The sequence below is a fragment of the Phalacrocorax carbo genome, chromosome 1, assembly GCF_963921805.1.
Source record: "Phalacrocorax carbo chromosome 1, bPhaCar2.1, whole genome shotgun sequence".
NCBI lineage: Eukaryota > Metazoa > Chordata > Aves > Suliformes > Phalacrocoracidae > Phalacrocorax > Phalacrocorax carbo.
Genome location: NC_087513.1, coordinates 209,975,929 through 209,999,242, shown reverse-complemented (window position 1 = coordinate 209,999,242; position 23,314 = coordinate 209,975,929). Strand labels below are relative to the sequence as shown.

The window sequence follows — 23,314 nt, the reverse complement described above, 5'->3', positions numbered from 1 at the left end:
AATGGCAGTGAGTGAGTCTACAGAGTGGCTCAGAGTCAAGATAGAGAATCATGACACTTTGATCAGTGTGGTTACTAAAACCAGCAAAAGAAAACTTAAATTCCTGTACTTTTCTCCCTCTCAGTAGTGAGGAGGAGACTCATGTAAGCATTAGGATTTTGGGGTTTGTTTTGTGGGAGTAGACTGACAGATCACACACAAGGAAATTGTAGTAAATTATACCTCTAAAGAAAATTAGCTGTCATTTGGGAAAACATATTCATATTGGAATATTACTATCCTAATTTTCCAGCTCCTGTGGAATAGGAGCAGTAAGATGGGCTTTAGAATCTGTTCTGCAGAATACCCCACTGAACAAGCTCAGCCTGGTGCCAAAAGGATGTTTATCCATTAAACTATTCTGATGTTTTTCTCTTCTCTTCTCCCATCTGTATGTTTTTTTCTGTTGCATATTAGGCTGCCTGCACTGAGAAGATTTTGGTACATATCTTTGTAGTTCAGGAAAGTTGAATACTTGTTGTGGTGTAGTCTTGTAGTTGGTGCTGTGCCTTCAGGCAGGAAGGCTGCAGAATCAAGTTTTAAAGCTAAATGTTTAATTTTAGATGATTCCATAACAGGCACACAGGACACATGAGCCTATTTTTAACTATCTCTGGCTAGCAGCCTAACCAGGAAAGTTAAATAGAAACATATACTTATCCTTTTTACAAACAGACCTGGAACAGAAGATGTATTAGTTTCGCTTTCTGATAGTGTTGGAGTTCATTAAATTATACTGTGATTTTTGAGATGTGCCTTGTCTGATTCTTCTTTTTAATTGTCCCAAGGTCTTATGACCAAAGGCTTTTTCAGTTGCTGACCTTGTTCTGCCTTTCTACATCTAATCACTCGTGATGATGCTTGATGTAGAAGGTGAAACAAAAATTAATAACTGTGCAAATGAAAAAGGAGCAGGTGAGCTGTCAGTGTAAAATAAGCCCAGCACATGTTGTCAGCACTTGAATTCAATGAAAGAGCCCTTAAATATTCACACGATAGCACACGTACTTGTCAGTAAGTAGTAAATGGTCCCACTGAGCAAAAATGTAGAATGTACAAAAATTAGTTTAATTTGGGTCTGGAAGCAGTCACTGAAACTAACTTATTCAGGGCGAAGGCCTTTTCTCTTATGTCTGTCAAGACCATGCACAGACCTTCAATGGCTCCTACTGTTCTCCTGGCAGTGAGCTGCAACACAACTGTCATCTCACTTCAGCCCAAGAGTAAGTTTCAAGAGAGTTTGGAAAAGATACTTTGCAGCAGACTGTATATCTTAAATAAGTTCCTGTGCTCTCTTTGACCCAAAGCAAATATAAGTACATGGTGTGGAGTGGCTGGATCCGGCATGTCAAGAGTTAGGCTTTCCTGAGCTGCCTGGAGGAATCTGCTTTAGCAGTTGCATCACTACGTTAGCAGTGAGTGCTTGGATTTGTGTGTGATTTGCTGCTTTTTAACATTAACTTGCAGGTGTTCTCAAAATAGGCAATGTGAAAGGTTGGTTCCTGGAGCATGCAAGAGACTTGGCAGTGTTGTTGGTGTAAAGGCAGATGGGTGAGCAGAGACGTTCATGCCAGCAGATGTCAGGCTGTTACCACCAGCAAGAAACAACATGAAAGGAAAAGATGATGCTTTGTGCTGATGGAAGTCAAAATTGGGAAACTACAGGTTATCTTCAACTGATGAATAAAAGTAGTGGTGATTTGTGAATACATAGTAATTAAGCAGCATAGCTCTTCTGGATTGGTTTTGTTTTCATTTTGTTTTTTAATTTTTCTATAGTAAAAGCCTGTGCGGGTATTCCAGAATAAGATTATGCCCATGCAGGGAGTTACGTTGTAAAAGTAATTGATAAACTTTCTAGTATGGATGAACTCTTGGGGGGGGTCAAAGGGAATAGTGCATACAAAGAAGTGTGAATAAAAACTGACCTTAGGAGTGGAAATTAAATTTCTAACAGAGCAATAAAGCTAACACTGTGGAGTTTGGGTTAAGTGCTGTGTATAGGCTTGCAATGTTTATAGGCTAGTGTAAAAATTGGGGAGGGTATGTGAATTAGTGAAAATTGCAAGGAGAGAAGGAGAAGCACTCCATGAAAGTGGCTGAAAAATCTGTCAATAGCACAAGAAGTACAGAGAATTAGTATTTTCTAGGAATTAAACAAACCCACTCTCTAACAAGAATCTGTCTAAATGTCAATCTTATGTCAAAAGGGGGAGAGAAGGAAGAGGTGGGGTTTTTGTTTGTTTTTAATAAATAAATAAGGCCACTAAGGAATTTTCCTAAGACTCAACATTGCAGGACAATGAATCTTTTTCCTTGTTGATACAGTTTTATTACACAAGATAGTTTGTGACCCCTCAGCAGATTTGTCTGATTTCCTAAATATGTTTAGAGTATCTCATGTTAAGTATGATACTGTAAAAAAGGTATGGATTTCTTTTTATAGGTGGAGATAACATTTTGCCTTCCGTGTATACACCTGTAATTTGGGCTGGTTTCCTGCGTAAAGCAGAAGCATTTTGATGTATTAGGAATCTAAGAATATAAATTAATTCAATGTCTTTTTTTTTCAATCTTAGTAAAACTTTCTTGCTTTTCTTTATTTTTCAACTGCAGAGTGCCTGTCAGGACTTGCAGTGGACTCCATGATCAGTTTTAGCTTTCTGAACATGTTGTCGTTCCTTGTTCTTACAGATTGATCACTTTGGATTTGATGAAAATCTTACGTTCCAGCAGCGGTATCTCATAGCAGATCAGCACTGGAAGAAAGACAATGGGCCAATACTATTTTACACAGGCAATGAAGGAGACATCACGTGGTTCTGCAACAATACGGTGTGTAGAAAATAGATTCATGATTCCTGAATTACAATCCTTCTTTCCAGTAATGGCCTACTGAAAAATAAGGAAGAACACAGTGTCAGAATATCATTTAAAGATAGAAGTTTGTAATCATTGTTATGATTGTTATAGGAGGAAAAGGAAGCTGGAAAAAAAAACCCAAAAGCACAGAAAGTCTTAGGGGGTTCATGGCCTATTTGAAGCCCATAGAAATCAGAGGGATGCAATTGTGTTAACTTCCTGGAGTAGTGAAGAAAATTTCTAGAGGAAACACTATAAAGTGCCTCAAGCAAGAATGCAAAATTTTGGACCAAATTACACCTATCCCAGTACTTCAGATTCCCCAAGTAAAATGGGAGATTTTGATGTTTTTTTCTCCATAAGAAAAATGTGAAGTGAAATGAAGGGTGCTGGAAATCAAAGATAGATGATTATTGTTGTCTGACAAGACCTGTGGAAGTTCTTACTGCCCTGACTGATACAAATGCAGAATGGCATGTGTGGGCATTTTTCAGCTGCTTCAATACGAAGCCCAGTAACGCAACAGGAGGTGGCATGTGCTGGGCTCAGAGCAACCAAGGACTCCTCACACACTTTGTTCTGTCAGCAGGTGATCTCTGTCTGCCTGTTTCCATAACTGGTGGTAACAAGCTGCTGCCAAGGAGTAATAACAAGTTGTAGTTATTTATTAGTTGAAAATAAGTGTGTTGCAATGCTCTAGATTATTGCTTATTGCCAAGCAAATTTTGCTTTTTGTAATCTAGTCCTACCTCAAATGCATGCTTTTCTACTGTAGTGGTTTTATTTCTTTTTTTTCCTATGGATTAAGCTCATGCTATAGGAGTTCTGGCAGGATTGCCTGTGTGTACTCACAAAACAATACTGCTTAATAATTTGCAGCATTAAAATATACATATTTTCTTTGTATGTGTTCCTGTCTCTGGGTGGATATGTTTTGTGTGTTTTCTTATTTCAGTGATACTTCAAAACCAAATTGCACTCTGTCTTTATAGTCATATGTTGATAATGATAATATTTCTAATCAAAGAATAAAGGAGTTGGAATATACTAGACTGAAAGTAGAGACTTTGAAAAGAATTGATTCATTTTACTGAAATGCTTGGTTTCCTCCAACCAGGGTTTTATGTGGGATGTGGCTGAAGAACTTAATGCCATGTTAGTATTTGCTGAACACAGATATTATGGAGAATCATTGCCCTTTGGGAATGAGTCTTTCAGCGTAAGTGTTGTCTTTTGTCTTCCTTAAATGTGTTCTATACAAACATAACTCTGCCTGTTGTAGTTCTTGCCAGTGGAATGACTGTTAGCCTGAGTAAGATTTAGATGTGCTAGAAGCACACAACTATCCTATTTTTGTAACTATCAATTCCAGGATTTTAAAAAAATCTGCAATTTTCTAGCACTGCAAGGGACACCTGCAAAGAATATTTCATTTGGTATCAGGCACAGATGTAGAACTCAACAGCTGCTGTGGGGAATAAAAAGGCTGCTGCTGGAAATAGCTCCCGCGCTGTACATAACCTGCTTTCTTTGCCTCAGGATTCCAAGCATCTGAATTACCTGACATCAGAACAAGCTCTGGCAGACTTCGCAGTACTGATCGAGTACTTAAAGACGAACATTGCAGGAGCCCGTAACAGTCCTGTCATAGCTATAGGAGGATCTTATGGAGGAATGCTTGCAGCCTGGTTTAGGATGAAGTACCCCCATGTGGTAGTTGGGTGAGTGCAATCACCCTGCTCAAACACAGAGCAGGCATTTGTTACTTCCATGCTATAAGTATTATAGCACTGGGAGAAGTACCATAATTCAAGCTGGCTTGAATTTTTCATTATTTGGGAGGAGGAATTAAGTGACCTTGAATTTGGTAAGAGGCACTGTTTGCTTGATAAAGGCAGCTGTAGGTCAGCAGGTACTGGATGGTGTGTATTTTCAGAGCTATTGGTTAGTTTTGTAAAAACAGTTACTATGAGCACTGACTTTGCACCTAATGTTGGGGGTTTTTTGTGCCACCAGACTTCCTGGTGACTTTAGGCAGGTCTTGAATCTCTTCAGTGCCGTAGTTTCCCTCTGGGAAGTAAGTAAATAGAATCATAGAATGGTTTGGGTTGGAAGGGACCTTTAGAGGCCATCTAGTCCAACCCCCTGCAGTGAGCAGAGACATCTCCAACTAGATCAGGTTGCTCAGAGCCCCGGCCAGCATGACCTGGAATGTTTCCAGGGATGGGGCATCGACCACCTCTCTGGGCAACCTGGGCCAGCATCTTACCACCCTCATAGTAAAAATTTCTTCCTTATGTAGTCTGAATCTACCTTCTTTTAGTTTAAAACCATTACCCCCTGTCCTATCACAAGAGGACCTGCTAAAAAGTCTGTCCCCATCTTTCTCATAAGCCCACTTTAAGTACTGAAAGGCCACAATAAGGTCTCCCCGCAGCCTTCTCTTCTCCAGGCTGAACAGCCCCAACTATCCCAGCCTGGCCTCACAGCAGAGGGGCTTCAACCCTCAGATCATTTTTGTGGCCTCCTCTGGACCCACTCCAACAGGTCCATGTCCTTCCTGCGCTGAGGACCCCAGAGCTGGACGCAGCACTGCAGGGGGGTCTCCCCAGAGCGGAGCAGAGGGGCAGAATCCCCTCCCTCACCCTGCTGCCCATGCTGCTTTTGATGCAGCCCAGGATATGGTTGGCCTTCTGGGCTGCGAGCGCACGTTGCTGGCTCACGTCCAGCTTTTCATCCCCCAGCACCCCCAAGTCCTTCTCAGCAGGGCTGCTCTGAGTCCCTTCGTCCCCCAGCCTGTATTGATATCAGGGGTTCACATGGACCCACATCTCAATCTTGTCCAGATCCCTCTGGATGAAACCCCCTCCATCAGGCATGCCATCCACACCTGCTAGAGAATAGGTTTTTGTGGGCAGGGGCTCTCTTCAGTTGCATTTGCACAGTGCCTTGTGAGAAAGACCTAGTTGCTAGATAAGAATGAAAAATAATGAAGTCTGAATTTCTACTTTATGTATTTACTGATATCTTTGTACCAGGGTTCAAGACTTATAACCTTCAACAGCCTTTGCATGCAGACTTATGGAATAGTTTTGCAAAATTATGGTTAGTTTGCCTATGGTTCAGTGTCCACGCTGAATTCTAAATGCTGCTTAGGTAGTGGTTGTGGGAAGTGTGTTGACCAGAGGACAGACCTTCATTTTGCAGGGGTTCAGGGTGCATATGTTTTTCCAAACAATCTTTTTATGTTACTTTGCAGAGCTCTGGCAGCCTCTGCCCCAATCTGGCAGTTTGGTGATTTGGTTCCATGTGGCACTTACTTCAGCATAGTGACTAATGATTTCAAAAAGAGTGGGATAGGCTGTTCAGAAAGCATCCGGAATTCCTGGAACGCTATTAACAACCTTTCCTCAACAGGTGAGACCTCACCAATACTTTTTCAGAGGGTCATAATGTTCAGGATCGTGTTATAACTTCATAAAATCAACAAGTTTGTTACAGCTTTCACCTGTGTGTGTATTGTTTTTTTTTCCCAAACTATACGCTTAGCACTGAAAACTGCCAAATGAGCTTAGTGTTATTTTTAAACATCTGTTGTGTTGGATCTCAAGCTTTGTTCATGCCTGGTGTGATTCAGAATCCAGGTCCAAACATCACTATGGTCAGACAGCTGACTCCAGATCAGAATCTCGAGGCTTGCATTCCGTTCTGACAAAGTAGGCCAGATAGCCATTACTTTAAAAAGAAATAGTTAAAATACCAACAGAAGCAATAAGTTATAGAAAAATCATGGCAGTCCTTATGGATTCAGTGCCAGGGACTCAGCTGAACTCAGTCTTAAGGGTCTCTTCCAACATAAATGGTTCTACAACTACATGAAAGGAGGTTGTAACTAGGTGGGTGTCAGTCTCTTTTCCCAGGTAATACGTAATAGGATGAGAGGAAATGGCGCCGGGGAGGTTTAGATCAGATGTTAGGCAAAATTCCTTCACTGAAAGGGTTGTCAAGCACTGGAACAAGCTGCCCAGGGAAGTGGTTCAGTCTCCATCCCTGGAGATATTTAAAAGGTGTTTGGGTGTGGTGCGTAGGGCCATGGTTTAGTGGTGGACTTAATAGTGCTGGGTTTGTGGTTGGACTTGATGATCTTAGAGTTCTTTTCCAACCTAACTGATTCTATGATACTTTATCAGATGAGCTCAGCAAAGGAATTAAATTTTTAAAAAATCTTGCTACTTGAGTTCAGTGTCCTAAAAAGAAAGCCTGGTATGATGAGTTAGCTAATGAAAATCAGGGAAGCTGAACTGGAAGAATTCTAGACCAGATAAAATAATGAAAGGAAATTCAAGGAGAGTCCAAAAAGATCCGTCTGTTAATAGTCCATGCACTAGCTGGTTTGAAGTTTTCCATTCATTGGAAGAAGTTGTGTCCTAATGTTAACTTTCTAGCAAAAAAAAAAAAAAGCCAAATGTATTGTAAATCTTTGGGGTTTTTTGATGTACCCATATGCTGCAGAATGCAGATTGTATTGCCCATCACCTAGAGGTGCTGACCAAAATTTGATCTGCTATGCTTGTTTGTATGTAGAATAATTTCACCAGATTAATTATGCTAAGTGAAATACTTTTTTAGCAGCAGCACAACTGACCTGTGTACTAAAGGTACAATGTGTTAAACATAATTTTTTTTTTATTAAAGACACAGGTTTACAGTGGCTTTCCAACACATTTCATTTGTGCAGCCCATTAAAAAATCTTCAGGATGCTGCTATATTGAAAAACTGGCTGAGTGAAACATGGATAAACTTGGCTATGGTGAACTATCCCTATAAAGCCGACTTCTTACAGCCTCTGCCAGCTTGGCCTGTACAGGTAACTGAGAACCAATGTCTTGTAGAATTGACCATTTGGTTTAACTAATTCTCTCTTCTCCCCGTTTGCACCTTTTCCTTTATTTTTGACTCTGTAGGATGAACAGGCTGACAAAGAGAACCAGGGCAGTATCTTCTTGTGCATCAACTGGTTGTTTGACCAACTGCCACTTGTAGGGCTAATTGGTTGCATCAAGAGCCAAGAAGAAGAAAAGTGCTGGGGATGACTGAAAGAACTTGGCTGTCCTGCAGAGTTGTTCTTGAGGAGCAGAAATGTTGCACAAAAAGTACATGCAATTCGAGCTTCTGATGCCAGGTTTAGCTGTCAAAGCTTGCAGTTAAAGAGAAAGTTTTGAGCCTTTTTGATGTGTGAGAACTAGTGAGAGAGGAAAGGTGGATCCCCACAAATGTATTCCTTGCAGGATCACTTCTCAAAGCAGGACCGCTTTTCACATTTGCAAACCTTTGCAACCTGTGCTGTTCCGTTTATCTGCAGTGCTTTCTCCAAGATTTCTGTTTTCTCTGAGTGTTTTTGTTCTTTTAAGACCCTAGCTGAATATCCCTGCATGGCTTTGGGATACTGTGTATGGCAGGTAAGGTAGATAAAATGTTAGTACTTTTGGCTATTAAACAGTAGTTAAATATAAAATAAAAAATCTCCCTTTTGTAGAGCTGCCTGATGGAGGAGGGGAGGGACATTCATCTCTCCTATGTGGCTGCCTGCAAAGGGCAGTATGAATGCCTTGAAAATTATTGCTGCTTTGTTATCAATCTGACGCAGTCTAAGAAATGTGCTCACCTTCACCGTTGTCCATGCTATATCTGACTGAGGTATAAACCTAAAATAGAAAAGGCTGCGACTTCTCTGGATGATGCTGATGTATGAAATCTGAGTTATTTAAATTGTTAAGATACTTTTTCTGAAACAAGCTCTAACCTGACTCTGAAGGTGAGAAAGGGGGGAAATGTGAGTCATCGGATGTATCTCAGAACTACTGATCTCTGTCTCTACCACATGATCTGAGCTTCAGATACAGGGCTGTCTGCAGCCCTCTATTCTGCTCTCTGCAGTGTACATTTGCATGAATTAGTGAGCTTTCCAAAACTCTAATTGTTGAGTTAAGAACTGGTGGCCGAGCTAGCCAAACCATAAAACCTACTCGGAGTGGCCAAATGTGAAAGCTGTGCTCTGACGTTGTCTACAAGGGAGGGATCAATTTCCTAGCTTCCACAATGAAAATGAGGGAAAAGATTATACAGGTGAGGGAAGGATACTTCACTTTTTTGAACATGTATAGTTTGCCTTGGCCATGTGAGTTGTCCCTGTGTGCCTGTGCCCCTGTACTTGAACGACATTGGAGTTGCAATGCATCCTTTGCTCCTTGCAGAGCAAACCTTCAAAGAGGAAGAATTGGATTCTTTCTATGGGCTGGGAGCTCAGATTTACAGCTTTCATCATACACTGTTCTTGCATTAGTCCCACCTCCATGGGAGCAGGGGTAAGCAGAAAGCCTTGCCAAAGAGAATATGGTCACTTAAAGGTTTTAAGATGAAAAAACTTTCTGGGGCAGTAGCTTTTGTGTTTTCTGTGGTTTTTTTCCACTGCTTTTGTCCTCAGTTAAGATTTTGAATTAAATTCTACCCGAGATTGCTCTTAATTTTTTACTGGCAAAATAGTGCCTTGTTCCACCACCTCATATTTTCCAAACATGAAGAAGTAAGAATTTTGCAATGCTGCTGTTTAAAAGGACCTAAAAATATTATGTTCCCATTTGTACTACACCAAACTGCAGGGAATCCCAGTCTATACCTGGAGCTTCTTTGTCAATCATTTGCATGTGTTATCTCTCATTACAGAGGAGCTAAATACTCTTTATTATCTATCTTAAAGAATGGGAAATGGATTGAAAATAGCTTGAGGATATGGTTTAGTGTTGGACTTGGCAGTGATAGGTTAGCAGTTGGACTCGATGATCTTAAGGGTCTTTTCCAACCTTAACAGTTCTATGATTCTATGATCATTCACTGGTGAATGAAATACTAGGGTGGCACTATTTTTAGTAAGGAAATGTAAAGTTTCAGGTTCCTCATAGTAGCATGCACTATGTGAATGGAATACTGCTTTTTGTGATAATAAAAAATAATGATCAGGGTATATCATTGCATAGAAGGACACTTTCTGGAAGTAGCCTGACTGTACTTTGAAAATAAATTGGTGTCCTATCAGGTATCATGTATTAATCTTTATTTCTTGCAGATTTAGACACTTCCCTTCTCTCTGTTGCAGGAAGTCTGCAAGTTCTTGAAGGATCCCAGTCTGTCTGACAAATTGTTGCTGCAGAATGTTTTTCAGGCAGTAAATTTATACTACAATTACTCAGGAGAAGCCTCATGCTTAGACATGTATGAGACTGCAACAAAGAATCTGGGCCAGTTGGGTTGGTACTATCAGGTATGTGCTCTGTCCTTTCTAAATTGCAACTCAGTGAGGTTTTTTGGGCTAGAGCTGATGAATTGTCAGGTCGTTTAACTGTCAATATATTGCACCAGGTGTAATTGATGTACTGATGACAAACGTAAGCATGAAGCAAGTATGATTGTAGTGGCGAAGGCAAGGCATTGAAGAGAAGCAACTTTCCCAGGAGGTTTAGGTTGTTTCTTCATTATCTAGCTAATTTTTGAGTTTCAGCTCTTCTTAGAGACTGGAAAATGATGTACAGCAGCAGCGTCTTGGTCTTCTAATCGCCCTATCCCAGCATCCATCCCAATTTGTGCATGCAAATATGTCAGGATATGTTGATACTGATTTCTTTCAACTAAAGCTGTTTATCATGTAGCTCATTGAGACCCAACCTTTCCTATCAAGTAGGTAACAAAAATTCAGATCCCTGTGGTAAGGGGTCCAGGGCGTTATGCCCTCCCCGTCCCATTTACTAAATGCATGCAGCACAGTTACACAGTCTCTCTTCTGAGGAACAGGGCAGCTGCTTTGACAAGCAAGGTGTTAAGAACTGGTGTTCAGGTGGTGACTATCTGCTCATGGCTACTGCCTCCAATGTTTTTGTTCTGCACAACCCCAGGGGATGTGCAGGCTTTATAAGTTGCCCTCTGAGAAAAGGCAAATGGGTAACAAAGAATATGGCAGCTGGGCTCATCAAAGCGACACATCCACCCTGTCTGCTTCTGAAGGCACATCATAAGGGGGCAAGTAGGAACAGTATGAGAGTTAAATTACTTGTCATGGTGGGGGCTATATTGCTTACAGGATATAATTTATTTTTCTTTTTTAGGTAGTATCACTAAGATGTTGGAGAATAGTTAGTGCAAAAGATTAAATCTTTTTTCTTGGCGTCTGTGCTCTGGCCCATCTACAACAAGGGCCAGAAAGAGGATCTGGGGATCTACAGACCTGTCAGTCTGACCTTGGTGCCAGGGAAGGTTGTGGATTGATGCATCTTGAGTGCCATCATGTGGCATGTACAGGACAACCAGGTGATCAGGCCCAGTCAGCATGGGTTTATGAAAGGCAGGTACTGCTTGACCTGATTTCCTTCTTGACCAGGTAACCCATTTAGTGGATGAGGGAAAAGCTGTGGATGTTGTCTAGGTAGACTTTAGTAAAGCCTCTGACAATTTCTCCTACAGCATTATTCTGGAGGAGATGGCTGCTCATAGCTTGAATGGGCATACTCCTTGCTGGGTAAAAAACTGGCTGGATGGCTGGGCCCCAAAGAGTTGTGGTGAATGGAGTTAAATCCGTTTGGTGGCTGGTCACAAGTGGGGTTCCCCAGAGCTCAGTGTTGGGGCCACTTCTGTTTAATATCTTTATCAATGATCTGGGTGAGGGGATCGAGTGCACCCTCAGTAAGTTTGCAGGTGACACCAAGTTGGGCGGGAATGTTGATCTGCTCAAGGGTAGGAAGGCTCTGCATAGGGACCTGGGCAGGCTGGATGGATGGGCCAAGGCCAACTGTATGGGGTTCAACAAGGCCAAACGCTGGGTCTTGCACTTTGATCACAACAACCCCAGGCAATGTCATAGGCTTGGGGAGGAGTGGCTGGAAAGCTGCCTGGAGGAAAAAGACCTGGAGGTGTAGGTTCACAGCCGGCTGAGCATGAGCCAGCAGCGTGCCCAGGTGGGCAAGAAGGCCAAGAGCATCCTGGCTTGTATCAGGAATAGTGTGGCCAGCAGGAGCAGGGTAGGGATCGTGTCCCTGTGCTCGGCACTGGTGAGGCCACCCATCGAGTACTGTGTGCAGTTTTGGGTTCCTCAGGACAAGGACACTGAGGTGCTGGAGCGTGCCCAGAGAAGGGCAACGGAGCTGGTGAAGGGTCTGGAGAGCAGGTCTGATGAGGAGCAGTTGAGGGATCTGGATCTGGGATTGTTTAGCCTGGAGAAGAGGAGGCTGAGGAGAGACCTTAACGCTCTCTACAACTACCTGAAAGGAGGTTGTAGTGAGGTGGGTGTTGGTCTCTTCTCCCAAGTAACAAGCGATAGGATGAGAGGAAATGGCCTCACATTGTGTCAGGGGAGGTTTAGCTTGTATATTAGGCATGATTTCTTCCCCAAAAGGGTTGTCAAGCACTGGAAGAGGCTGCCCAGGGAAGTGGTTGAGTCTCCATCCCTGGAGGTATTTAAAAGATGTGTAAATGTGGTGCTTAGGGCTATGGTTTAGTGGTGGACTTGGTAGTGCTAGGTTAATTGTTGGACTCGATGATCTTAAAGGTCTTTTCCAACCTAAATGATTCTGTTGTAGTTTGACAGTAATTATTGTTCAAATCCTGTTTGAGCTCTTTTATTTCAATCTGCGCTATGAGCTATTGGACAGTGTCCTGGGAATGCATCTCATTGCTCTTTCTTTCAGGCTTGCACTGAGATGGTGATGCCCATGTGCACAGATGGTGTCAATGACATGTTTGAGCCTCAGAAATGGGACTTTGAAGCACTTTCAGATGAGTGTTACAGGCTGTGGGGAGTGAGGCCTCGCCCCTCTTGGATTCTTTCTATGTATGGAGGGAAAAACATCAGTTCACACAGCAACATCGTCTTCAGGTGAGCCTTGTTTCAGCTTCTATAGTGGATTCTTCCTCCAGTTTGGGCTGTGAGTGCAGAGAGCCTGCCCAAAGTAGCAAAAGGATCTGTCTCCAGTGCTCCAGCTGAATAAATGATGGGCATGCTTTGTGTTGTTCTTGAGAGTAAAATGGTCAATCTGCAGTGGCCAAAGAAGCCAACTGTTCTGTCACTGCCTGTGTGACTCTCAAAGAAGAGTCTGGGTTGGGATTCTGCCAAATGTAATTTTCTTCCCATGTGGATTCCTTCTTATCTTGTGGCCAAAGTCCAGGTTTCCCATGCTGGTAAATCCATCTAGCTTTTATGAAGCCAAAGCACTGTCTCTTCTGCACAAAAGGAAAGTCTAAACTAGCTCTAACACAGTATCTCGGTCACTAAAACTGTTGCTCGGGGTGATAGCCTCATGGAGGGGCTGGCATAATGTTCCTTTTTCTCCTTGATACAGAAAAGAGAGGGAAGTAACTTGGGGAGCTTTCCTATCACTGCTGATTACCCTATTCATGTAGTAGTAATTAGACAGGTTTCAACTTGTGTAAGATCCAAATACAAAAAGATGTTTCCATTCTAGCAAGGCATGCTGGGAATACAATGGAAGTTTGTCTGAAACACCTTTATATTGGACAAAAAGTGAAAGAAATGTTTCAGTCTAGTGTAAAAACCAGTGCGGGCTGCTTGTTCTCTACTCAGCCTTCGTTTTCCTTATTTTTAAGGTTAAACTCTGCTTTCTTTAAAGGGAGGTTCTTGTAGCTGTACCTCTTCTGTGAGGCGGTATGAAATTTTGAACAGCTAAGTACTGGATGTTCATGAGGTTGTTACATGGTAGGGAGACATTTAACAAGCACATTGAATCCTGTGCGTCAGGAGTTCTGATTTGCTGTGCTGATTGCCCACTGTGGCAGCTCCTGGATATATATTCCTCTGTGCTCTGGTTAAAACTGTGCAAGGCCTTTTAAAAACCAACCAAACAAACAAAAAAACAACCCCCAAGACCTTCCACTTCTTTAAACAAAACTCAGAAGTGGCCTGTTGGACCTGGTAAATAGGTGTGTATTTTAAAAGTAGAAGGCCCTCATGTGAATTAGGGATTATTCTCTGGATTTCATCTGTTAGCATTGGTCTGTTTGGCTCCAAAGGGCCTGTTGCTTTCCTTGTTTGTCTCCTGTTGTTTCCATCCCCGCAGGATATCTGTTCTAGAGTGAAAAGCTCCACCTTTTTTTTATGAAAACTTTGTAATTAAAGAAAATTTGTTGGTTTAACTTAATTCTGCAAAGTGTTGCTTATTTCCAAGGCTTCACAGCTCTGTACAGTAGAAATCCGCTTTGTAAGCGATAGACAAGGAAGCAAATCTAAATAAGTGTTTAAGAATTTATGCCAGTTGAAGGAGCTTGAAATGAGAAAAGCTTGAAAGCAACCAAATGAATGAAGTAGTGCTGTACACACAAAGCTTTGGATCTCAAGCTGGGTTGTTTCTCTTCAAACAAATACATTACCAACACTGTGCATTTTATATAAGAGCCTTTTATCCTCGAACACTACAGAGTGCTTCACAAAAAATATCCCTGTGTTTACCAGGGGATGTGGCTCCCTGTGGGGTAAAAAGCACTGTTTCAAGTGTCAGGCAACTTGCACAACAGTTTAGCGCAGGAAGAGAAGAATACTCCATCTAAAGAGAACCACTGTAGGGTGGATTTATCCAGCCACAGTGGGATTTGGCCAGGATGCTTGAACTGGTGCTGCCGCTTCTCCCTCTGCAAGCGGTGCATCACTCTGCAGATTCACACTGTGTTGTATGTATTGTGTGATATTGACACAGGAATCTCCATTGCCACTTTGTACCTTCTTGGAGGTATGTAGTGCATGAGTGGTTCCTTAGGCTGTAGGCAGATATTACATGTCTCTCCTGGGCAGCACATCTTTATTAAAACGCTAGTTTGAGGAAACTGGGGTTTCCAGAACCCTGTTTGCCATTTCTCTTCCAGCAACTTCCATGTCTGATACTCGTACTGGAACACGCTCTGTACTCAATGTGGAAGAGCTGCACAGTGGTGCAAACGGCATTTTAACTCTGTTCGTGCATGTGGTGGCAGAGATCTTGTAGCAATGGGTAGCATCTCATTATCAACATACTGTGGTAGGCAAAATCAGCCCAGACTATATCAGACAATGATATACGAAATTTGGTGTGCGCAGTCTAAAAACATGTTTTTTTTTCAGTCTGGATGGATGACACCTGTGTTGTATGCTTCTGAGTTAGGGCACCCACCTATCCAGTTCTGTAATGGCAGAAAGCGAGGGCTCTGTTTTGAAAGATACTGGAGCTCTGTGCAGAAGTGGGGATTGCTAGCATGGAAGAAGGTAATGGAGGAAGAGAAGGCAGTACAATGCCTGGCTGAAGACGAAAAAAGTTGAGAAAAGAAAACTTGGCAGTTGTGGAGAGTGGGCCTGTTAAAAAAGGATGCACAGACAGTGCTGCTAAGATTGTGTAAAAACCTCTCATTGTTCTGGGCAGGGCTGGTTGACTGAGGAGGCTCTGAAGAGATGGTAGGAAAGGGAACTCTTTGCTGTGGGATAGTCAGGATCCTATTTGTGCTGTCAAGGAAATAATGATGAACTGAAAACAGGACTAACATGCTGATACGTTGCATTAGGGTGTTTTTCTGAAGCCCTACTTGCTTGACCACTGCTAGGAAGGAAGGGCTGACTTTTTAAATTCTTTTTTATTCCTTCTGTTTACATTGGGAAACTTCTGTCCTGTAAGATGGGCAACTGAGTACTTACATGCATGCTTACTTTTAACACATAATTCAGTACCAACTGGAATAGATTATTTATCTTATTCTGTACAACTGTTAAGACTTACAATTATTTTGTGGTGAGCCCTCCATCCCCCCTCCTCTCAGCAAGTATCACTTCCCAACCTGCGTCAGTGCCTCTGGTGCCGTCACTTGGCAGGAGCCGCAGAGGATGAAGCCAGAGACAGTGTTGTTTTCTTGTGGCATGCTTAGTTTCCACGTGACTGGGACCAAAAGATCCAAGTCCATGTACATCTTGGGTCTCTCAGCAACTCCTCCCCCTGTTGCCAAGGTGCTCTGCTGGTTCAGGCGACCTTTTAAATCTAGTGCTTTTTGCTTATTGGGCAGCTACAAAATGTTTCTCTTTTCCTAAGTCATGTTTAGAATCACTGAAAATAAAGAGCTACAGAGATTCAAGATACTCTGTTTTTTTCAGTGGAGAAACAAAGTATTAATTCAGACCCCATCAGGCTTTTACTCTCAGTTATTTCTACAAAACTCTTTTTTTTTTTTTACTCATTTCTTTCAGTTTTTTCTGGTCTGCCATTATGGTTACTTTTCTAGCAGTGTACCTCTTAATTTCCAAGGATGTTTTCATTTCTTGGGTCCTCCTAGAAATTTACACTGACATACAGTAGCCATCTCTAATGTTTCCTTTTGTGGGCAGGTCCAGTGTTTTAAGTGAGGAACAGATCTAGGTTTGCCTAGTTCCATAAGATTACGGATGTTGCTTTCTTTGTGCAGAAAGATGGACCACATGGGAAGAACATTGTGGTAGAGGAAAATAAGATGTGGTAGGGATTATGGGGTTGAGTCTGAAGCTGGGAATGAGAGATGCAAAACTCTCATCCCAGTTCAGCCCTTGGCTTGCTCCTTGGACCAGGCATTATCTGGAGCTGGATCTACAGTGCAAGGAGCCCTTTAATTGATTTAGGGTAGCGGAGGAGGGGGAGTACACTGCATTAAATCGTCCTGTCCCAGAGGAAGAGTCACTTTAGACAGTTTCTTGAGGGATAAAAGCTTTATTTTAATATGGTTGTTATTGGAAATAAGGGGGCTAATGGAAGGTCCAAGTATTTATTTGCAAAACCAGGTTGGCACATAGCTGAGACAGAAAAAGGTAGAACTTCCTGAAAATTCATCTCTAAAGGGTCCAGTTGGTTATTAGTTTATGTCAGACTGAAGAAGGAAAGCAAAGTGCTTTGATTTGAGAATCTGGACATGTCTTGCTACAGGGGAACCCAAACCTTTTATGACAATGACAGGCAGCAGCAGATCTGTCTCAGAGGCTGTGGCGCTATTATATGTTATTATCTGAATTAGCAGATAATGGAGGACAGAAGGGTAGCCTTGCTTAAGCTGCCAACAGCTCCATACCTCTGTCAAGAAGGCTTCTCTCAGCAGAGGGATGTGTACAAGATGTAAAGAGAGGGCTGAGGGCTGCTTCTGTCTGTACATATGCAAAACTAGCTGAAAGTCAACACGGGTATGTTGATGTGAGCTGCAGCCCTGCTGCTGGGCACATGTACCCTAATGAGGCGGTATTCCCTTACAGCAACGGTGGCCTGGACCCGTGGTCTGCAGGTGGGGTGACCCAGAACATCAGTGATTCCCTCGTGGCAATCATGATTCCGGATGGAGCCCATCACCTAGACCTACGCAGCCGCAACCCTTTGGACCCCAAATCTGTGCAGCAAGCTCGAGACTTGGAAATCTGCTACATGAAGCAGTGGATTGAAAAGGCCAGGCACAGCCACTGAAGTGGTACTGCAACATCTGTGGCCGCTATACCTCCGTTGGCTTTGGTGGGAGCAGGGCCAGGCCTTATGCGTGGTCGTCCGAACATTTCACTCCTGCTTCCTCACCTGTGTTGCAGTGCTAACCATCGCTTGTGCTCATGAGAGAAGCAGGCAGCAGACAGATGGAGAGCGTTGTCAGATAATAAACTTTAGTCAAAGTGCATGGATTTTGCTGCCTGCTCTGGCTTGCTTTCCTCTTCTGCTCTTCTCAACTGTTATACTTTACCATAAAGTAAAGAGTTCCTGTTCTAGGCTTGATGCCTTCCTCGCTGCGCTAGGTGACTGTCCTGACTGCTGGTATCTACAGTGGATTAAATGGCAGTGCTGGTGATGGTGGAACTCCTGCTGCTTTCAGTGGGATGGAATTTCAGATGTCCTCAGATGGTGTAAACTCACAGCAGGGGCATGGAGATAATTGGGGAAAGGAAATCACATCTTGCTGTGATGTTTGGCGGAGAGGTAGGGAAGGCTTGGGGAAACTGGCTGTGCTGTTTGTAAAGCAATGAAACAGCCCTTACCCTCTGGAATCGATGCTGGAAAAGAAGTAATATATTTTTTTTTCTTTTCCTTAGTTTCTGGCAGCTTATTAATCAAAGCTGCTTTAGGTGGCTTTTCCTTTCTGTGCTGTAGTGAATGGTCAGGGCTGGGCCCAGACTCTGCAGATAACTGGCCGAGCATACACAATCTGCATCAGTTTTATTTCTTCCTTTGCTGTTTGTCCTAATCCTGAAATATCCGCCACTGTGATGATGGTTGCCAAAGAAAACTCTGGGTATATTTTGTGTATGTGTGTATCCCCCACAAATGCTTAGCTTTTTCAAATCAGGAAGCTTTCGAAGCTCTTCTCTTGAAGAGCAAATGTGACACTTGTGCTGGCTAGATCTTATGAAGTGACAAATAATCGGGGCTGCGCCTTGTGTGGGTTCTCCCCTTCCCCCCATTCGGTGTATTGTTCAAATTCTGCATGATCTGTTTGCTGATGGCTCTTCAATAAAAGCCTTTTTAAAAAAATTGTTTGCGGGACGAACTATTCAAAACACAGAATGCAGCTATCCTCTTGGATCTGCCTAAAGCCTGATGCTGAGCTCAACAAGCCAGGTGCACTGGGCTTTCTGTAAGGCTTCCAAACCAGACAAACTGCCCTGATTCATGAGACAGCATATTTGACATTAATAAATGGCTGGGGCAGTCCCCTCGTCTTCCAGCTTTGGCTTCATTCACACTGAAGCCCTTCAGAAAGGATTCTTTGCAGTTTAAAGGACAACTCCGTTTTAGAAAGACTCGGGCAAGGCTTCTTGCCCCCAGACTCTTAAAATTCCAATTCTGTTGTAAGGTTTTCTCGGCTTTGATGATTTGCCTGATAGTTGAGTATTTTCCTAAGACACCAGGTGGCCTTTTCTGTTTCCAGTCTCCTCCCAGCCTCTGGGAACAAAGCGAACCCAACACTTAAAATTTATCTTTTAAAACACTCCTGTGCATCTTCTTTCCAATAGTGTTCCTGGTGTTCCCTCATCTTGCATTAAACGTGGCATTTATGCTCAGACTCTGCAATCTGAACCTCTCATGCTCTTGAACAAGGTAATTACTTAAGAGACTGTAGAGAACAAGACCAGGGAAGAACCACAGGGGGAAAAGGAATAGCTACGTAGAGCTTGCTGAAAGCTTTTTGCAATCCCTTTTCCAATCATTCCCATTTTTGATACTCTCCTGTAAATACACCCCAGTCTCTTGCTCATGTACTTTATAATGACATGATGGCCTTGAATTTTTTGAAACAAATAAAAATGATTCTTTTCTAATCAAGTGAGTTACAGTCAAATTTTTAGAAATACTGTTGCATCTTCTTGTTAATGGATGTATGACAATATCCTGGTTTACTGCAAGGCAGGGAATGGACTCCTCAGGCGTAAATATAAATTTGGTTTGTAACTGCAAGCAAGAGCCTGGTCCAGCTACTCCTGCTGATTGCTCAGGTGCTGCTCCCAGTGCAAATTCTGGGTAAAACACTTGATGTTGTGTGGAGAAGGGCATCAGGAAATTCATGCAATGGGCTGTGAATGGCCCAAATAACCAGCCGCTGTGTGTAGTAACGCACAGTAATCAGCTTGTGTCTCCTTCTCTCTCGCCCCTGCTGGCTAACCTACCGTCTCAGGAAACAGCTGCTGCTTTGTTGTTTGGAAAATATTTTGTAGTTTCAAACTTTCATTCCTGGGTTGGTTTTTTTTCCCCCCCTTTTATAAGCAGGAAAAAATTTGCCTTTAATGAAACTTGAAAGAAAACAAATAAGCTGCCATTTTGAATTTTGAGAAATTGTATTTAAAAACAAATTGTTCAGTCTTTTGTGGCTCGGAGTTTGTTGGGGTTTGGTTGATTGGTTGGGTGTTAGTTTCACTGTTCCATTCAGTTTCTGCCTGTGAGGCTCTGATTCTGTATCTTTGGATCAGATTCTTACTGCTTGGACCGGCTTATGAATTAGATGAGTGGCTTTCTGTGATTTTTTTTTTTTCTTAAATTGTTTTTCCTTTTTACTTTTTTTCCCCCCTCAAGTTGAGTAGTTGAAACTTCAGGTCTTATTTACCTTAAGCATTCAGACTTCATCTTAAAATCTATGTACACATCTCTATGCTGCTGAGGGACTGTCTGTGGTGCTTGGCTACCTCATCCAAGCGTTGCCTCTCCTGCTTGTTTCATGCAGGTGAGAACAAAATGGGCCACAGGAAATGGCTGATTTCTCTCTCCAGATATATGGTAATGGGCCATACTTCATCTAAGGCTTATGTATGTCCTTGGCATGTCATGAATGACTGGAAGTTAAAAATGTATGTTTTCTACGCGTTGGGGAAAATGTAGAAGGAAACGAATGTATGATTTGCCGAAATCATGAATGTTATTGATGCAGTTTGTATCAATAAAAATGAATTAAAACAATGAATTGTGAGTGTCTGGAACTGGATTTTGTTTTGAAAGAACATGAGTTTTTATCCCTCGGCAAATTTGGACTTCTGCAAATAACGCTGTCTTGTTTGTGCTTGACTCTACTAGAGTGGGAGGAAAACTAGTTAAGGTAATCCTCAAGTTACACGCACACAGCTGTCAAGACGTCGGGTGACGAGTCTGCGCTTCCCTGGTGGTTTCTTATTTCGGCGGTTTAGCTGCTGCCTGGGGAGGGGCGGGTGCGTGAGCGGGCGGTTCTCCATCGGTGACCGTGCTGAATGCGATCAAGCTGGCTGTAATGGGACAAAAATCCGTTTTGTTTTTGAAAGCTTATTCGAGTCCCAAGCAACCACGCGCTTCCTACACGTCAGTGGTGATGGCGGTTGTGTGGACGGATCCGTAACGCTCCCTGACCTGGCAAGTGGAGGTTTTAACTGGGCTGTGTAGCCCAAAGAGTTAATCAGGCAGGGCTATGGCTGCAGGGTCTTGGGAGGGACCTAAATAGCTTCTGCAGCTTGTGTTTGTAGGTCATTTTAACTTTGAAGATCATCAACTATTGCATCAACAAAGGAGACTATAGAAAGGAAAGCCCCTCCAGGAACCTGGAACATGGCTTCTAAATCACAGGAAAAGTGTGTGCACCGTGTTTTGTCTCCCACGCTGTCCGCCCACCAAGCGCCTTGCAGACAAATGCCAGCGTGCTTTAAGTAAAGGAATTACTATTTTTCTACCTCTGTTCTTAAAAAGAGTATTTAGCTGTTGCGTACCTATTCGCTGAGGAGTGGGAAAGAATTACGAATGACCTAAAGAGTTTTCTGTATGTTAAAGACTTGGCACATTGACATTCAGATATTTTAACTCCTTCCAGGACTCACGGTGGAATCATTGTGTCTTTCTGACAGTCAGGAGGATGCCATGAAACCCATAACCTTGGGTTTCAAAGAACCCAGGAGATTGTATGCTCCTAGCTTACATTATTTTTGCTCTCCCTTGTTGCTGCAGGAGAACATCGTCGCTACGCTGTAACGGAGGGTGCGTGTTTGTGAAACCATGTGTTTAGAGGGACAAAATTGAAAGATTTTTATGGTAGTTTGTGTTAAAAATAATCTGTCTGATACTGCTCAGACTTGTGACCCGATGGTGCTCGCACTCCCAGCCTTGACCAGCTTGCAGGAATTACCTGTACTAAAAGACCACCATGGGGACAGACTTGTGCTTGCATTGGAACAATTAAACAGGTCTTTGCAGAGCTGGGTGAGTAACACATCATCTCACCCTTCCAAAATATGCTGCTGCTCCTTAAAATAGAGATCCTTCTGAAGTTGAAACTGTCTATGTGATTTTTACACCCCAGGAACAATTCATAAATGATTGGTTTGAATCCCATTATGCTTCTGTCTCCGTCATTTGCCGTGATAGCGTCATGGGCGCTGGTGGTCAGCGTGGTGCTGGGTGTTACTTCTGTAGCCTCTAGATTTTGTACAGTCTAGCCTCTTCGTGTGTTTCTAAACCAAAGCCTTGGTCTTAGAAAAATGACTTTACAAATCCACCTTCTTTAAGACTGTCCATGTTAAGAAACTAAAATGCTCTGGTTTGGCAGCGCAGGTTAGCAACACATGTACATTACCGTGTGTTACCTGAGCAGTGGAGCGATGGCAGATCTGAACCAAGGATGATATCCGGGATAAATTCCCAGTACTTAAATGCTTTTCAAAATTCCCCTTCTACTGTTAAAAAAAATACCTTATTTTAAAATTTTAAAGATGGTGGGCATCTGATTGCAACTTCCACTGACTTCCATAGACTTGTTCTCCTATATTATTTTGATTCCTTGATTTCACAGCACTGTCTCCAGGTGCTGAGACATGAGCGTTGAAGCCCCAAGACAGCCTTTCTTTTTTTTTTTCCCCCAGCCCAACTCATTTTTACCAGCAAATCTGAAACTAACCCACGTGCTTTAGGGCAGTTTGCTTCTCTGTGTCCTTTCAATAATACAAACCCAAGGAAGAAATTGCTTTGTAGCATTAGTTCTGTTGCTACCAGCTAATGGTATTGCTAGTCTGAGCCTCGCCGAGGTGGGGACCTGCTCTGTCCCCTCCGCAGCCCCGCACTGGAGGTCCCTCTGGTCCTGGGGGATGATGCAGCGGCAGCAAATGCCCATGGCAGCGAAGAGCAAGAACGTGCTCCCTTAGCGTGGAACACCCCGTATTTGTGCTCTCCAAGGCAGTAACAAACTACTCCAGCTGTTGCTTATCTTGCAGTTGGGTTTTGGGTGCCAGATGTGAACACTTGGGTGCCAGCTGCCTATTGAGGTGCTTTGGGTGTAACGTGTGGGCATCTCCATACTGGAAGATGTATTTTCCGTAGCCCTCAGTGCTATATCCGAGTGTTTCCTCAGTGGGGAGCGAGGCCTCCTCGGGGCGGGTGGGGGCGGCTGCTGCCCAGCTCTCTGGGGCTTTCCCCTCCGCTGGTGATTTGCAAAATCTTTTAGTTCAATCCCCCAGTTTAGAAAGTAGGGGCAGTGAAACACTGAGACGGGGAATAGCAAATCCCTTCCGTTTGTCTTGTTGTTTTCTAATGTATGCGACCTCTCTGGGTGGTTTAAGCGGTTTAGGTACTTTCTATAAAAGGGATCTTTTAATGACAAAACTAATGTGATTATCTTACCGAGTGTGAGAGGCGTATTCAAGGTTTAAAGAAAATCTGTTAGAATAGCTGAATGTATCTGCTTAATCCTTTCTCTAATGTGGGTGGACAATGCTCTGGGAAGCAATTGGTCTTTCTTTCTTAGAGTAAATGCCTGGTCTCCAGAGGTAGGAACTTGTTTGCAGCTTTTTATACCCTTACGCTTCACCTTCTGGAGAATACAAAGGCGCAGGAGAGAGGCAGAGAGTTTTGAGAGGCCAAGTTTTTCCTCAAATAGCCGGGGTGTAACCAATACGGGGCCAAT

At 42.9% G+C, this 23,314-nt stretch overlaps 2 protein-coding genes across 2 annotated transcripts in view; both read left to right on the top strand.

Annotated features, from left to right (window-relative positions):
* PRCP (prolylcarboxypeptidase) overlaps nucleotides 1-20,362 on the top strand; it is a 36,204-nt gene extending 15,842 nt beyond the window's left edge. Inside the window, exons 2-9 of the mRNA XM_064441407.1 lie at nucleotides 2,734-2,874; nucleotides 4,019-4,120; nucleotides 4,441-4,622; nucleotides 6,161-6,318; nucleotides 7,597-7,769; nucleotides 10,056-10,220; nucleotides 12,634-12,821; nucleotides 17,187-20,362. Coding sequence (XP_064297477.1) covers nucleotides 2,734-2,874; nucleotides 4,019-4,120; nucleotides 4,441-4,622; nucleotides 6,161-6,318; nucleotides 7,597-7,769; nucleotides 10,056-10,220; nucleotides 12,634-12,821; nucleotides 17,187-17,391 — 1,314 coding nt within the window. The 3' untranslated portion in view covers nucleotides 17,392-20,362. The remainder of the gene's footprint in view (nucleotides 1-2,733; nucleotides 2,875-4,018; nucleotides 4,121-4,440; nucleotides 4,623-6,160; nucleotides 6,319-7,596; nucleotides 7,770-10,055; nucleotides 10,221-12,633; nucleotides 12,822-17,186) is intronic.
* PRSS23 (serine protease 23) overlaps nucleotides 1-23,314 on the top strand; it is a 289,202-nt gene that overhangs the window by 29,470 nt on the left and 236,418 nt on the right. The gene's annotated exons all lie outside the window — the stretch shown is intronic.